Source organism: Bufo bufo, chromosome 5 (genome assembly GCF_905171765.1).
Source record: "Bufo bufo chromosome 5, aBufBuf1.1, whole genome shotgun sequence".
NCBI classification, from domain to species: domain Eukaryota; kingdom Metazoa; phylum Chordata; class Amphibia; order Anura; family Bufonidae; genus Bufo; species Bufo bufo.
In genome coordinates, this window is record NC_053393.1 from 132584549 (window position 1) to 132601313 (window position 16765).

Genomic DNA, 16765 nt, shown 5'->3' on the forward strand with positions numbered 1-16765 from the left:
AATTGACTTCTCAGCAGTTCCATGGCCAGGTGTGTGTTATTCCCTCATTATCCCAATTACAATGAGCAGATAAAAGGTCCAGAGTTCATTTCAAGTGTGCTATTTGCATTTGGAATCTGTTGCTGTCAACTCTCAAGAGGAGATCCAAAAGCTGTCACTTTCAGTGAAGCAAGCCATCATTAGGCTGAAAAAACAAATCAAACCCATCCGAGAGATAGCAAAAACATTACGCGTGGCTAAAACAACTGTTTGGAACATCCTTAAAAAGAAGAAACGCATCTGTCAGCTCAGCAACACCAAAAGACCCCGGAAGACCATGGAAAACAACTGTGGTGGATGACCGAAGAATTTTTTCTCTGGTGAAGAAAACACCCTTCACAACAGTTGGCCAGATCAAGAACACTCTCCAGGAGGTAGGTGTATGTGTGTTAAAGTCCACAATCAAGAGAATACTTCACCAGAGTGAATACACATGGTTCACCACAAGATGTAAACCTTTGGTGAGCCTCAAAAACAGGAAGGCCAGATTAGAGTTTGCCAAAAGACATCTAAAAAAGCCTTCACAGTTCTGGAACAACATCCTATGGACAGATGATACCAAGATCAACTTGTACCAGAGTAATGGGAAGAGAAGAGTATAGAGAAGTAAAAGAACTGCTCATGATCCTAAGCATACCACCTCATCAGTGAAGCATGGTGGTGGTGGTGTCATGGCGTGGGCATGTATGGCTGCCAATGGAACTGGTTCTCTTGTATTTATTGATGATGTGACTGCTGAAAAAAGCAGCAGGATGAATTCTGAAGTGTTTCGGGCAATATTATCTGCTCATATTCAGCCAAATGCTTCAGAACTCATTCACAGTGGAGATGGACAATGACCCAAAGCATACTGCAAAAGCAACCAAATAGTTTTTTAAGGGAAAGAAGTGGAATGTTCTGCAATGGCCAAGTCAATCACCTGACCTGAATCCGATTGAGCATGCATTTCACTTGCTGAAGACAAAACTGAAGGGAAAATGCCCCAAGAACAAGCAGGAACTGAAGACAGTTGCAGTAGAGGCCTGGCAGAGCATCACCAGGGATGAAACCCAGCGTCTGGTGATGTCTATGCGTTTCAGACTTCAGGCTGTAATTGACTGCAAAGGATTTGCAACCAAGTGTTAAAAATTGAAAGTTTGATTTATGGTTATTATTATGTCCTATTACTTTTGGTCCCTTAACAAGTGGGAGGCACATATGCAAACTGTTGTAGTTCCTACACCGTTCCCTGATTTGGATGTAAATACCCTCAAATTAAAGCTGACAGTCTGCAGTTAAAGCACATCTTGTTTGTTTCATTTTAAATCCATTGTGGTGGTGTATAGAGCCAAAAATGTTAGGATTGTGTCGGTGTCCCAATATTTATGGACCTGACTGTGTGTGATAAATTGGGATGAGTGAATCGACTTCGGATGAAACATCCTAAGTCGATAAAATTCATTGGAATACTGTACGGAGCGGGAGTATTAGAATGTATTGGCTCCGAGGAGCCGTAGTTAGTACTTCGCAAAGTCTCGCGAGACTTCGGGTAATAACTAAAAAAAATATTTTCTACTGTAATGAACCTTTTACCGAACTGGTTAGGTTCCAAGGTACCACATTCTAATTTTTATTTTTTCCTTTTAACTTAGTTTTCAATGTTTTGATGCTAATAACCAATAACTGAAGGAAGATCTATAATATGCATTCTTTAGCTATGGTCATGCAGGGCTAAACTTGGTGCAACCACTGTATACTCTGTCCTGTTTTCATAACCTGTTTCCCTTGTCTAAAGACACCTTTTTTGGATTTTGGCGAAATCCCTCAGCTACTGACAGACCTTTTTATTGTTATTTCTGATGGCAATGGTCAAGCTACCAACATAGAGAAGATAAAATGAAGAATATGAAAAAAGTTTTGCATTTGGGCTTTTACACTGGTAAGGCTAAGTTCACACCTCAGTTATTTGGTCAGTTATTTCCATCAGCTATTGTTAACCAAAACCAGGAATGAAGCCTCGCAGCGATAAGGTGTAATGGAAAGATCCGTACCTGTTCTGTGTTTTTTAACCTGCACCTGGTATAGGCTCACAATCACTGATGGAAATAACTGACCAAATAACTGAAGTGTGAACTTGCCCTAACTGGTTTATCATAAATGACTGGAGGATCTGTTTAAGGTTCTTTTATAAAAAGAAAAAAAACATTTCAGTGACCTGACATACTCTGAGCTGTAGTCCTTTTTATTTGTTAAAAGTGAAATTTTATGATGAGAACAGAAGGTGATGTGTTCACTGCATGTCTTAAAGGGATTCTGTCATCAGGTTTGGGGCTATAGAGATACAGACATGCACGGCTAGATCGCCGCTAGCATGTCCGCAATATATGTGTCCTATAGGGCTGTGTGGTTTTAATTTCTTTAAAAAAGGATTTTATAGATATGCATCGCGAGATTACGGCTATCTATCGTTGATGAAAGGAGGAGACACAGGCGGGCACGGCTGGGCACAAGTTAGGTTAGTGCAGCCCCTTTGACACATTCAACACTCATTTGCATATCTATAAAATCCTTTTTTAAAGAAATTAAAACCACACAGCCCTATAGGACACATATATTGCGGACATGCTAGCGGCGATCTAGCCGTGCATGTCCGTATCTCTATAGCCCCAAACCTGATGACAGAATCCCTTTAACATGTCTGTATCTGATAACTCTGAGTATAATGGACACATACTATTTATTCAAATCATGTCGAGGGCAGTGTATAATTTAAGAAAAAGAAAAGATGCTCCACGTTAAAATGTTCTGCTCTGCCACTCTGGTGGTCTCATTCCCGCCGCTTTGATCCCCGCTGGACCTGCAGCAGTGATGTGATGCTGCAACCAGTCGCTGGCTTCAGTGGTGACTGAACTGATGAAAGTAATGTCATCAGTTGAGGCCCAGCAGGGATCAGAGTAATAACCATTCCAGCATCTTTTCTTAGATCTGTGTAATGCCATTTTCCTACTATTCCCCCTAAATAGGAATAAATTGATAACTCTTTGTTAGATTTTATGAGAAATAGAAGTAGCAACCAAAATAAAAAGTTATGGAGAGGTGACAGGCCCTCTTTAAGTGCACCAGTTATATTGTATATTAAAGCTCAGAAAATATTGACCTGATGAATGTGTGATGTAGACATCCGGTAACAAGATCCTTTTGAAGACTTCTTAAATGGACCTCTCCTCTTACTAACCATTTTGTAGAATCCTAACAAAGCTTTTGGAAGTCTCTGATGACCCACAAGTCCTTGCTGTGGCTGCCCATGATGTCGGAGAATACGTACGACATTACCCAAGAGGAAAGAGGTAAGCGTGTTCTAGTGACTCCTTACTATGACATTGAAAATGTCGTCTGAGTGTTTACCTTTCCATACGTGACCTTTTATGCTGTAAACCTGTATTGGGATAGAATTTAAGTTTGTTCTTATCTATGTGCACTGTACACCTAGTTAGTATAATTACTGTAACGCTGTGTTTATATGGTGTTTGTAATACCTAATATATTGGACACCTGGTTTATCTCCATATGTTGTATACCTTAATTAATGTACAGAAAACTCCTATACTTTAATTTCTTCAGAGTACATAATTGCACTTTTTTTTCATTTTAGATATGCACATATTTAGTATTTTTTGTCTATTGTCTTTGCACTGTTGTCTTTTTATTCTATATATATATATATATATATATATATATATATATTTTTATTTTTATTTTTATTTTATTTTTTTATTTTTTTTATTCATCACTGCATTGGAAAAGTAGGATGATGTTGTTCTGTTATATTTTACAACCTTGTATTGGTATGACATTAACCCCTTCCCGACTGCCCACTGAGTATATACAGTACGTCCTATCTGCATATGCCCCTTGCAAATAGCACGTATATAAACGTTCAGGCAGCGCTTTAATCTCAGCGCTGGGATTAAAGCTCCTGCAATCTAGCAGGAGTAGGTCGTGTCCCGGCTGTGATACAAGGAGAAGACAGGAGCGGTTTATTACGGTTTCTGTCTTCTCCTGAGGCGGGAGGACAGCACTACAGGAGCGTATGGGGGAGAGCAGGAAGAGGCTGAGCCGCTTCCTCTGTTAGTCTCTGTGGTCACGTGACCGTCGGAGGTGTCTGGCGCCGGAGCCGAGCTGCACGGTCTACGGAGACCGTGGTCAGCTCTGCCTGTGTGCCAAAAATAAATAGAAAAATACAAATAAAAAAATAGAAAAATTAAATGCAGTCTATAACAAACAGTCACCATAGTCGCCCCGTTCGCTCAAACCTATACATGTTTATTGCAATAATTTATTTGTGTCAGTTTTAAGAAAAAAATAAGCTATAATAAAAAATTTTTTTTATAATAACTAGCGGTTTTCCTTCAAATTAAACCTAAAAAAAAAAAATCTCTAAAAAACATTCTAATAAAAAGTCCTAAGTGTCAAGTAAAAAAAAAAATCTCAAAAATTATTTTGGTAGTGAAACCCAAAAGGGTCACTAAACCACCACATGCACAAAATCACAAAAAGTTGCCTGCACATTTAGGCCTTTTTTGGGCCTGGTCATGAAAAGGTTAAAGTTAAATTGAATTAATACATTATCTGATTGGTGGGGTCCGACTCCTGGAACCACTGCTGACCTGTTTGAAGATACTGCGGAGCTTCCTAGGCCAATATCTTCACGTTCATCGATCACATGGACTAGGCGCAGCTCAGTTCCATTAACATGAATGGCATGAGCTGCAATGCCAATCATAGCCGCTATCCAGTGTAGGCTCTGTGCCTGGTGAGCTGTATGAAGGCTACAGTGCTTCCTGGAGAAGTGCAGCCTCTTAGAACAGCTGATCTGTGGGAGTGCTGGGGATCAGACCTCCAGCATTCACATAATGTGGATTGGGCATCAGTATTAGGCTTATTGCACATGAACGTGTGCGCTCTGTGGCCGTTTTGCGGACCGCATTTGTGGATCCGCAATACATGGGCACCGTTCCGTGTGCATTCCGCATCATGGATGCGGACCCATTCACTTAAATGGGTCCGGAGATGTGGAACGGAAGCACGGAATGGAACCGTACGGAAGCACTACGGAGTGCTTCCGTGGGGTTTTCAGCCCGTACTTCTGTTCCGCAAAAAGATATCTACGGCTGCCCCACAGTGGGTGTTCATGCACGTTCGTGTGCAAGAGGCCTTACATACTCAGACAACCCCTTAAATGCATGTCCATTTTGTTTTAGAAATATTAGGGATTTTTGGAAGAAAGTATCTTTTATGGGTTATTGACAGAAGATAAAAGCATCCAACCTATGTTCAAAAGTACTTTTTGCATATTTTCTAAGTTTTCTATAATATCTAACATGGGAATTACAGAAAATAGATGCGGGCATTTGTGGCCCTAAGTTGGAATCCTCACCAATGCCTGGGAAAAAATAATTTTGTTGATGCTTAGTTAACAGAAAGCCGTAATGGGGAAAGTCAGACGACTTTTGATTTAATTAAATTCAGTCTGAAAAAGTCTAAATATTTACAGATCTCCACAGCCTTTTGTTAGTAGCATCAAAGTGCCATCCGTTTTAATGATGCCCAAGGCAGCATGTGCCACCTCACTGTTTAAACTATCTGTCGAATGAGCAATCATTCATTGACTTTCATAATGTGATCTCAATTACTTTTCCCCTCTCATCACTCACAGGTTCACGCCCCATTACCATGGTGACTAAAATATTAAACAAAAATTGTTATGTGTTTATTATTTTAGTAAACATATTTCATATGAAAACTTACAATTACTTGGCTTGGCCCTTGGGGATCTCGGACGCCACTTCAACACTTGGCCGGGGGCTCGGCGGAACTGATGTTGTGTTTTATCCTAATGAGAAAGATTTCATAATAAGGATTTGGAGAAGGGGCAGAGGGATAGCAGAGCAGGGAGAGGCTGGTGCTGCTACTAGGGGGTCATACCATGGGGGAGTAATAAAGCCCACCATAATGCCCCCCCCCCCCCCCCCAGTAGAAATAATTCTCCTTATAATGTGACAGTGCAAAAAATACCCCCTTGTAATGCCCCCAGTTGAGCTAATGTCCCCATAATGCCCCCATAATGTGCCAGTATAAAATACTGGCACATAGCGCCCTCAGTAAATGCCCCCATAGTGCTCCTCTCCCCCCTTCCTCCTAGTGCCCCCCATAATGTACCAGTATAAAATGCGCCATATATAGTGCCCCAGTAGATGCCCTCAGTGTCCCCCATAATTTGTAAGTATAAAATACCCCTTCTCAGTGCCCCGTGGATGACCCCATAGTACTCCTCTCCCACCTTCCCCATAGTACCCACCACAATGTGTCCCAGTATAAAATGCCCCTATACAGAGCCCCCATATAAAATAGCTATTCTTTGTGGCCTCAGTAGATGCCCCTATAGTTCCCACCAATAATGTGCCAGTAAGAAGTGCCCCCAATGCGCCAGTAAGAAGTCCCCCCATAGATGTCCCCCAATAATGTGCCAGTAAAATGTGCTCTCATAGATGCCCCCAATCATGTGCCAGTAATAAGAGCCCCCCCACCATCATTTGCCAGTAGCCAGAGCCCCCCCTAGATCATGTGCCAGTAGCCAGAGCCCCCCCTAGATCATGTGCCAGTAGCCAGAGCCCCCCCTAGATCATGTGCCAGTAGCCAGAGCCCCCCCTAGATCATGTGCCAGTAGCCAGAGCCCCCCCTAGATCATGTGCCAGTAGCCAGAGCCCCCCCTAGATCATGTGCCAGTAGCCAGAGCCCCCCCTAGATCATGTGCCAGTAGCCAGAGCCCCCCCCTATATCATGTGCCAGTAGCCAGAGCCCCCCCCCTATATCATGTGGCAGTAGCCAGAGCCCCCCCCCCCCATCAACATGTGCCAGTAGCCATAGGGCCACCCCTATCATGTCCCAGTAGCCATAGGGCCCCCCCTATCCCTATCATGTCCCAGTAGCCAGAGCCCCCCATCATGTGCCAGCCCAGTAGCCACCAGTATTGACGACAACCTCAACAACAACAAAAAAACACTTATACTTACCTCCATGTCAGCGATGCAGGCCCCTTCTGGCCTGTGTCCCGCGCTGTACGGCTCAGGTGGCACGATGACGTCATCGCGCCGCGCTCTGATAGGCTGCAGGCACTAGGCCGGCAGCCTATCAGAAGAAGGGGAAGGAACACACCTCTCCCTCCCCTGCCCTGCTGCACAGCCATCTGTATCGCCGTCCTGAGGACGGTGATACAGATGACTGGAGATGAGCGCTTCCACAATGGAAGCGCTCATCTCCGTGTGACACGTGTCCACAGTCCTGCCTATAGTTAGTTGCGGGCCGGCGCGCCGACCCTGCTTACTAGAGCCGCAGCGGAGAATGAGGGGCGCCGCCAGCCACATAACAAATGTTTTTTTTTTATTATTTTAACTAGGACGGTTCCGGCGGCCCCTGCTAAATTGCGCCCTAGGCAGCTGCCTAGGTCGCCTTACAGGTGGCACCGGCCCTGCAGGCAGCTGTGGACAGGCTTGTAAAAATGCAATAGGAGATGAGGTATAATGGAAAGATTTGCACCCGTTTTTTGACCTGAACCTTATTTTGGCTAACAATCACTGATGGAAATAACTGACCAAATACTGAACAAAACTCTGACCTAAGGGCTCATGCACACGAACGTATTTTCTTTTTGTGTCCGTCCCGTTTTTTTTTTTGCGGACCAAATGCGGAATTATTTACTTCAATGGGTCCGCAAAAAAAAAAATGAAGTTACTTCGTGCGCATTCCGTTTCCGTATTTCCGTTCTGCAAAAAAATAGAACATGTCCTATTATTGTCCGCATTAGGGGCAAGGATCGTACTGTTCTATTAGGGGCCAGCTGTTCCGTTCCGCAAAATATGGAATGCACACAGATGTCGTCCGTATTTTTTGCTGATCCGTTTTTTGCGGGCCGCCAAATACATACGGTTGTGTGCATGAGCCCTAAGGGTAAGGTTCTAGAGCCAGTACTTTTTGGTTTTTATTGTCAGGGCAATTGCCCTTATGCCCTGCCTTATGTACAGAATTGTTCATTCAATCGATACTTGGCCATGATGGGATTAGCGAGTGCCATGTATATGGCGAATGAGTACAACTCCCTATAACTTACTAGAGCACCATCCCGAGTATATGTGTTTCCTTTGGAGTTGATTTAATGATTTTTTTTTTTTTTTTTTAAAGGGACACTTCCATCAGAAAGGTGTATTTTATTAAACTAAATTTTCGTAGAAAACATTTTTCTTTAGAGTTTTTGCCCTTTTTTCATCTCCGTAAGTACTATGCCTATAAAAATGTAATACAAAATACTGTACTTCTGTAGCAGTCATCATAATGAGATAAAACGCACATGTAGGTAGGGATCCCATTGTTATTTTAATGCTGTTGTGAGGGAAAGATGTTATCTGAAGGGTAGTTTTCATCATAATATTATGTGTAGACTTGGGATAACTGTATAGTAGCTTGATTGTTCTCTCTATGGGCCTAGATAAAGACGCTCACTGAAGAGCATTGAACTTACCAGTGTAATGCTCTATTTCAGTCACTCATCCCATTCCCTCCCTGGCCGCAGTAAATCGTCTGACTAAAGGTGTCCATACAAACTAGATCGAACTTGGTTGATGGCTGAACATCTGGTAAACATTCGTTTTGCAGACAAGGCCATGCACATTTTAGTCCACATTAGTCATTACAGCCATGGACAAATGATCTTTCTGGGAACATTCTTTCACTAAAGATTTTTCGTCGGAGGAAAGTTGCGATTGACTTCTTTTTCAGACGATAATGCTCTGTCAACGGTCAGCTAAAACGATCGTTCATTGTTAAATTTCAATCTGCAAACGTTAGTTTGGGTGAAATCGTCCCTTTTGATCAACCGTAGACTAATGCATATGGCCACCTTGAGAAAGTCGAGCAAGGCTGTGCGTTGTGCCGAAACACCAAACAAAGGAGGAAGTTAAAACCCAAGGACAGGAAGTACAATACACAGTGATGTCAAGAAATTATATCCAGAAAACTATCCACTGTTTTGTGTATTATTATTATTATTATTATAATTTTTTTTACAATAATCACCTTTCCAATCCCCCCGCTGCTTTGTTTCGACAGTGTCAGGGTCCCTGCTGTGCTTTACTTTCTGCTCCTGTTCCCAACACATCAGGGATTGGTGATTGGTGAGCGGCATTTACAGCCATTTCTTGCCATGTCAAGAACCAGCTGGAAGCGGAGCACATCTGGGATCCAGGCACTATTGTAACAACAGCAGTGAGGGATTAGAGAGGCGAGTATGTCATTTATTTTTCCATTTGCATGTCATGAGGCAGTGTTTTTAATGTGCTGGAATACGTTTTTAATTATATTGTAATTATTGATGTGTTTATTATACTTTTACTTACAAATGACGGAAGATGGACAGATGTGTGCTAAAGACTAGGCGAAGGGTTAAAAATATAAGGACATCTAAAGCATTCTGCAAGCATTGTTTCTATTGCACAGGGTAAAAACGGTGTGATAGAAAACTATTTCACTTTATTGTCAGTGATTTTAGAATAGGGGGTGAACAATGGGAGAAAGCAAGTGCTGAAAGCAGCTGAATGGCGCTGCAGAAATGAGAGATAAGATGCTCAATTTCCTTGTAATGATTGTTTTTCACCTTCAAAAACATCCTCTCTATATTCCTTGCACATGGTAGAATAGTCTGGAGATGGAGCTCAATATAATAGAAATTTCAGACTTGAATCGTAATTTAAATGTTAGTATGAGAATAAAAGTTGCTATGAAAAAAAATATAGTAAAAGAAAATTAGAGGGTACAGTATCACTATCCTTATTTCAATAGCACCAACATATTCTACAGCACTTTACTATCTGAAGAAATATAAAAATGGCAAAAGTAAAACTTAAAGGGGTTGTGCAGGCAGTATATATAGATGACCTATCCTCCATGCGAGCACTACTCCCACATGGAGCTCCGCGCTCTCTACAAACAGCTGATCGGTGGGGGTGCTGCGTGGCAGAGCCCCCACCGGTCAGTTATTGATGACCTATCCTGAGGATAGGTCATCACTATATACTGCCTTTAAAACTGCTAATACTGTAAGCAGATTTAATGTCCAAAAACTAATTAAAGAGTATCGCTACATAACCAAAGAACACATCGTAATTGTCTCTTAGGTAGGGGGGCTGCCGACTAAGATCATGCCCATTGGGTGACTTTGACTAATGTTTGCAATCTAAGGTAGTAGTCAAAGGCTTCAGATAGAAAAGGAGCGGAGAGCTTGCCATGCTTTTGCACAGCTCTTTCAATTCAAGTCTATGGGAGTTATGGAAACAACAAACAAGCACACTTGAAATGAGGGATCCAGACTAAAAATTAATTCTGTGGGCACCTTTGGCTCCTAAGCCTAGATATTTGAGAGGCGAAACTTTTTTGTGGGCCGCTAAATGAAAAATCTAAATTATTAGGGCATATGAATTCACGAGAGGAAGGTTCCCCGGCTTGGGACTCCCCTCTTTGAGCCAGAAGCTCCCTTTGTGATAAACTTGAACTCTCCTTGTATGACTTAGACAACCATTAATCTCAGTGGCCGCCAGGTAATGTAATACTACCAAGCCTGGCTGGCCATGGCTTACCGCGGAAATATCATCCGTTTGCTAGTAGTGGGATCTGCAGAGATCTGCTGAAAGCCCCAGCACTGTGGGAAGGGGTCATCTCTCATGTCTTAAATTCATTATTGAAAACCCAACACGTACTGTCTGGATCTGTGCTTTGTTTGTCTTAAGATTCCCTACTACATTTTTTTATTTAGTCACGTTTCTTCATTCTATATGTTCCTGAACAATATCTCCAAGGTCTCCTGTCTATCCACACCTTTTCATAGCATGTACTATCTCTATAGTTACTAGAGACAAGGTTATAAACTCTTTATAGCAGCGCTTCTATTCTGTATTCAGAATCCAGAGAAGTAGGGTGACTTAAATTGCCACCAATTTTTCCATTCACTTATCTTATTCATAAAAAACAACCGCAATCTTAATATCTCTGTGCTATATTTCCACCAGGGTATTACTTTCATTCTGATTTGCTGGGGAATATATCATAGTAACATAATTTGTAAGTAGGGCTGAAATGATTACTCAAATCAATTGAGTAACTTGACACCAAAAAAAATCAACGATGCAAGTTTTTTGCGTCGAGGATTTGTTTGTACTATGTGACCACAGACCGTGAGTGTGGCGCTTCCTATTACTCACCATTCCGTTGTCTCCCGCCGGCCGGCACCGCGCTGTACTGTCCTCCTCACGTACAGACCTAGTCAGGATGTAGTGCACGTAAGCGTGCACTATGACCGGACACTTTGTGGCGTCAGGAGGACAGTACAGCGCATGAAGAAGAGACTGGAAGAGCTGTGGAGTGTCATCAGCGCACTTGGCAGGAAAGGTAAGTATTTCACTGGTGGCACAGGGGGAGTAACTGATGGCACTAGGAAGAGCTGATGGCACATGTGGGGACTGATGGCACTGGTGGGAGCTGATGGCATGTGGGGGCTGATGCCACTGGGGGAGCCTAATGGCATGGAGGGGGCTTATGGCACTGAGGACTAATGGCAGGGGGGTCTGATCACGGCATGGGGGGGCTGATGAGTTTTTTTTTTTTTTTTTTTTTTATAAAGGGTAACATTCTTTTAATTACTATTTTTCTTATTAGAGTACTCGATTACTCATTGGATTAATCTGCAGAATTCTTGCATACTAAAATAATCGATAGCTGCAGCCCTATTTGTAAGCCTGAAAAAAGGCATATGTCCACCCAGTTCAGCCTATTATCCTGTAAAGTTCATCCAGAGGGAGGCAAAAAAGCCAATTTCTCTCTGTTTAGGGGAAAAAAATTCCTTCCCGACTCCAATCGGGTAATCGGAATAGTTCCCTGGAATGACCGTTCCAGAATTCTAGTAACTATAACCTGTAATATTCTTACCCTCCAGAAATACATCCAGGCCCCTCCTGAATTCCTTTATTGTACTATCACCACCTCCTCAGGCAGAGAGTTCCATATTCTCACTGTTCTTACCGTAAAGAAAAAGAGAAAGAAAATGAAAAAGTTCACCTTTTAGTAAGATGTAAACACAAACTTTGAAATACTACTAGCCCTTGGGCTTGAACCTTCTCTACTCCCTCGATATGCCCAGATAGGGTATGGTTTTGGATGCAAGTTCAGTCCGTTTTGTCTACGATTGCGTTCAGTCTTTCAGTTTTTTTATTCGTGGGTGCAATCAGTTTTGATATTTTTTTCACACGCGTGAAAAAAAACTGAAGAATAACATCTACATCTCCTAGCAATCTGTTTTTCACTGAAGCCCCATTAACTTCTATGAGCCAGAGCTGCGTGAAAAACGCAGAATATAGAACATGCAATTTTTTTTCCACAAATGATGCTTGAAAAACATGTGCAGAGACCTATTGAAATGAATAGGTCAGCATTCAGTCCGGATGCTATGCGTTTGCTTCACTCCTCGCACCCTGACGTAAAACTCGCTTGTGTAAAAGAGGCCTAAGGCTACCTGCACACGATGGAATATGTGCGTTTTTTTTTCCATGGGGATTTTTGAGCAGGAAAAACAGCATAGTACAGTACCAGAAGCACAATGTAAGAGATTAGACAAATGTCATATACATTTTGCTTTTTTTCCATGCGGAAATTGACCTATTGTGCGGACTTCCGCAGCATGTCAATCGTTTGTATGATTTATTTTTTTTGTGTGGTTTTCTCTTTTCAATGCAAGGGTGGGATCTGCGGAAAATGCACACCAAAAACCACAAGTAAGGGGTCATGCACATGAACGTATTTTCTTTCCGCGCCCGTTCCGTTTTTTTTTTTTTTGCAGACCATATGCGGAACCATTCACTTCAATGGGTCAGCAAAAAAACAGAAGTTACTCAGTGTGCATTCCGTATGTCAGTTCCGCAAAAAAATAGAACATGTCCTATTATTGTCCGCATTACAGACAAGGACGGGGTCAGCTGTTCCGTTCCGCAAAATACGGAATGCACACGTACATCATCCGTGTTTATTGCAGACCGCAAAATGCACACGGTCCTGTGCATGAGCTCTAACAATTGCTATTTTTGCAAATACGCATGAAAAGCAACATAGATTTTCTGTCTTGAAATAATCTGCACACGATGTTGATTGTGTGTTTTTTCTTCGAGGATGTTCATGTGGAAATAATGCAGTACCAGCAAATAAACGCACCAAAAAGAATTCATGCAGATTTTCTGCATACAATTCTGCACAATGTGCAGGTACCCTAAGGGCCAGTTCACACAGTTTTTTGGTGCTATTTTTCGTGAGTTTTCCACTCAGAATACACAGCAAAAATTCCTCTAAACAGCTTCCTATTAATTTTAATGATAGACAGCATTTGCCTTTTTTTTTCACGTGTACACAAGACGCATGGAAAAAAGTATCAAGCTCAATCTTGGCTTGGAATCCTCCTTGATTCTCGTATTGAAAAGAATAGGAAGCTAGAAAAACACACCGTACGTGTCTGCATGTTTTGTGTGCAATTTTTGGTCAAAAACCGCAGTTTTGTATTTAAGTAAACACTGTGAGGCAGTGACTGGCCTCATATATGAGGGAAGGTATGTGTCTCCTAGAATGGCGCAGGAAACCTATTAGAGGAGATGCATGCCATGGTTTGCGGTGTTTTCACCTGAGACGTGTCACCAAGGCGGAGTGGTGGAGTAAAAGCCAGTAGCTAGTGTGTCTATTGGCATAGTTAGTGGATGCTGTTGTTAGTAAGGATGAGCAAATCGACTTCGGATGAAACATCCGAAGTCAGTTTGCATAAAACTTCGTTAAGATATGGGCTCCGATGAGCTGAAGTTATTACGTCGCAAAGTCTCACGAGACTTCAGGTAATAACTTAAAAAAATTAATTTCTATTGTAAAAAACCTCAGGGTACCACATGGAACCAAACCCGAGTTCGGTAGAAGGTTTTTTACAGTAGAAATTTAATTTTTAGAGTTATTACCCGAAGTCTCGCGAGACTTCACTTAGTAATAACTTTGGCTCTTCAGAGCCAATACATTGTAATACTGTACGGAGCTCCTACTCTGTACAGTATTCTAGCAGAGGAGTCGATTCGCCCATCCCTATTACTTAGCGTAGCTGGTTTCAGCTAATCCGCGCCTGGCTTTATTGGGAATAAGCATAGAGCTGGGTGGGTGCTTATTCCCCACGATCTACTCTAGATTTCATAGGTGGCCCATGTCCATGGTTCTCATTTAAAAGTCAGCGGCAATCCTCAGTGTGGTGGGAAGTCTGTGGAGAGATATACCCCAGGGAACAGTCCTGCGTGATTAAAAGACTTGGTAACTGGCAGACTGTGAGGCTGAGTGAAGCTGGATCCATATCCTGGTGTGAATAGGGACTTAAAGGTGAGATAGAGACCTATATGTTAGTTAGAGGCCAGACGGGCAGGTGTTTATTTTGTATTTATGCTTTCTGGTGCTGGTACTGGAACCTCACCCAGTGACGTTATAACTGGAAAGATCATCTGTACTGCTTAAAGTGACACAATAAAGCACTGTTTGGACTTGAAAACCTATTGTTTAATGAGAAGTCTGCCATTGCCGACTCCCTGTAAGAGAGCGATCCCTTACAACACCCATTGGTTAAAAAAAAAACATATTCAATAACCGCAAGACAAAACACTTAAAAAAAAAAACATTCACAGATTCTGCGCTGAATTTTGTAGACAGATTTCAAAATCTGTCATGTGAACATATACCCTAAGTGAATAATGACGGAAAGCCCACTGTGTCTGTGTGAATATCCAGAATGTCCTACAAGCTTCTAAAACAGTTCCTTCCAGTTCCCTTCCATCTTGGCAAATAGGTTTTGGGGCAGGGCATCTGCTACAGCCAGTTGCCTTACAGCCAGAATCAACATTTTTAGTGATAGAGGGATTGCTAAAAATGTTTTTATTTTTGTGTGTTTTTTACAGTATATTTGGTGTTCCTGCTTTTTTGAATTGACATATGGGTAAGATGAATGGAAGGCAGGTGCCCCGATCCTCCAGTCTCAAACACTAGTGACAGAAAATATTCAATCTGTCAGATTTGTATTTCTCATAATTTGTTTGGTGACAATCTAGCAGCTCCATAGACAGTAGAATAACACAATATCTCTGCATTTAAAGATCCATGTACCCTACTGTACGTGAGTCAAAATGAATAAATGTGAGACTTATCTATCTAATGAAATATCATGCCAAAAGAGATAACTAGTGCAGAAAACAACTATAAACAGATTTTCCTCTTTGCTTACAATGTACAGTATCTTATTATGCTCTTTTCTTCCTCATTTAAGATGAGTACAAATCAATGACTTGTTCAGCCTTTTGTTTCCATGTGTATACACAACTGTTACTGTAGGAAGTACAGTAAATTCCTGGAAAGCTTCCATATATGTTGTTTCATTACATTACCAGTGTCACGGTCTCCGTTCATGGATGGAATAGTGAAATACAATTAGGCCTCTTTCACACGAGCGTCACGGATTAGGATGCGTTCAGTGAAACTCGCATCATTATGCAAGCAAATTCTGTCCGTTTTGTCTGGCGTTCAGTTTTTTCCGCACGGGTGCAATGCGTTTTGATGCGTTTTTATCGCGCGTGATGAAAAACGGAAGGTTTACAAACAATATCTCTTAGCAACCATCAGTGAAAAACGCATCGCGTCCGCACTTGCTTCTGGATGCAATGCGTTTTTCACTGAAGACCCATTCACTTCTATGGGGTCAGGGCTGCATGAAAAATGCAGAATATAGAACATGCTGCGTTTTTCACGCAACGCAGAACTGCTGCATGAAAAAAAAAACGCTCATGTACACAGACCCATTGAAATAAATGGGTCAGGATTCAGTGCGGGTGCTATGCGTTCATGTCACGCATCGCACCCGCGCTGAAAACTCGCTCTTGTGAAAGAGGCTACTATTCCGCCGCGGGTGCAATCCGTGATGCGAACGCATTGCGCCTGCATGGAATCCGGACCCATTTATTTCAATGGGGCTGTGTACATGTGCGTTGGTTCTCACGCATCACACATTATGTTCTATATTCTGCGATTTTTCACACAACGCTGGCCCCATAGAAGTGAGTGGAGCTGCGTGAAAATCGCATTGCATCCGCAAGCAAGTGCGAATGTGATGCGTTTTTCGCACATAGTTGCTAAGAAATGTTGTTTGTATACATTCCGTTTTTTATCACACGCGTGCAAAACACATTAAATCGTATTGCACCCGCGCAATAAAAACTGAACGCGATCACAGATGAAACGGAATGACGTTGCCTGCAAAATTGCGCATTTTTCACTGAACGCATTTGCAACTCATCCGGACACGCTCGTCTGCAAGGGGCATTATACCGTATACACAAGTGAAGCAAACCTTTACTTTTAAAGTGACACCTACTGTCTGCCTCCTTAAAGAGAGTCTGTCACCAGAAAATGCAGGGCAATCCTAAAACACTGTCTGTTTAGGATGAGCTGAGCAGATAGATATATACAGTACAGACCAAAAGTTTGGACACACCTTCTCATTCAAAGAGTTTTCTTTATTTTCATGACTATGAAAATTGTAGATTCACACTGAAGGCATCAAAACTATGAATTAACACATGTGGAATTATAT

At 42.0% G+C, this 16765-nt stretch overlaps 1 protein-coding gene across 2 annotated transcripts in view; it reads left to right on the forward strand.

Annotated features, from left to right (window-relative positions):
- Positions 1-16765, forward strand: part of ATP6V1H (ATPase H+ transporting V1 subunit H) — a 158018-nt gene that overhangs the window by 99555 nt on the left and 41698 nt on the right. For both annotated transcript variants that reach the window (XM_040433044.1, XM_040433045.1), the window contains exon 13: positions 3264-3365. In XM_040433044.1, coding sequence (XP_040288978.1) covers positions 3264-3365 — 102 coding nt within the window. The remainder of the gene's footprint in view (positions 1-3263; positions 3366-16765) is intronic.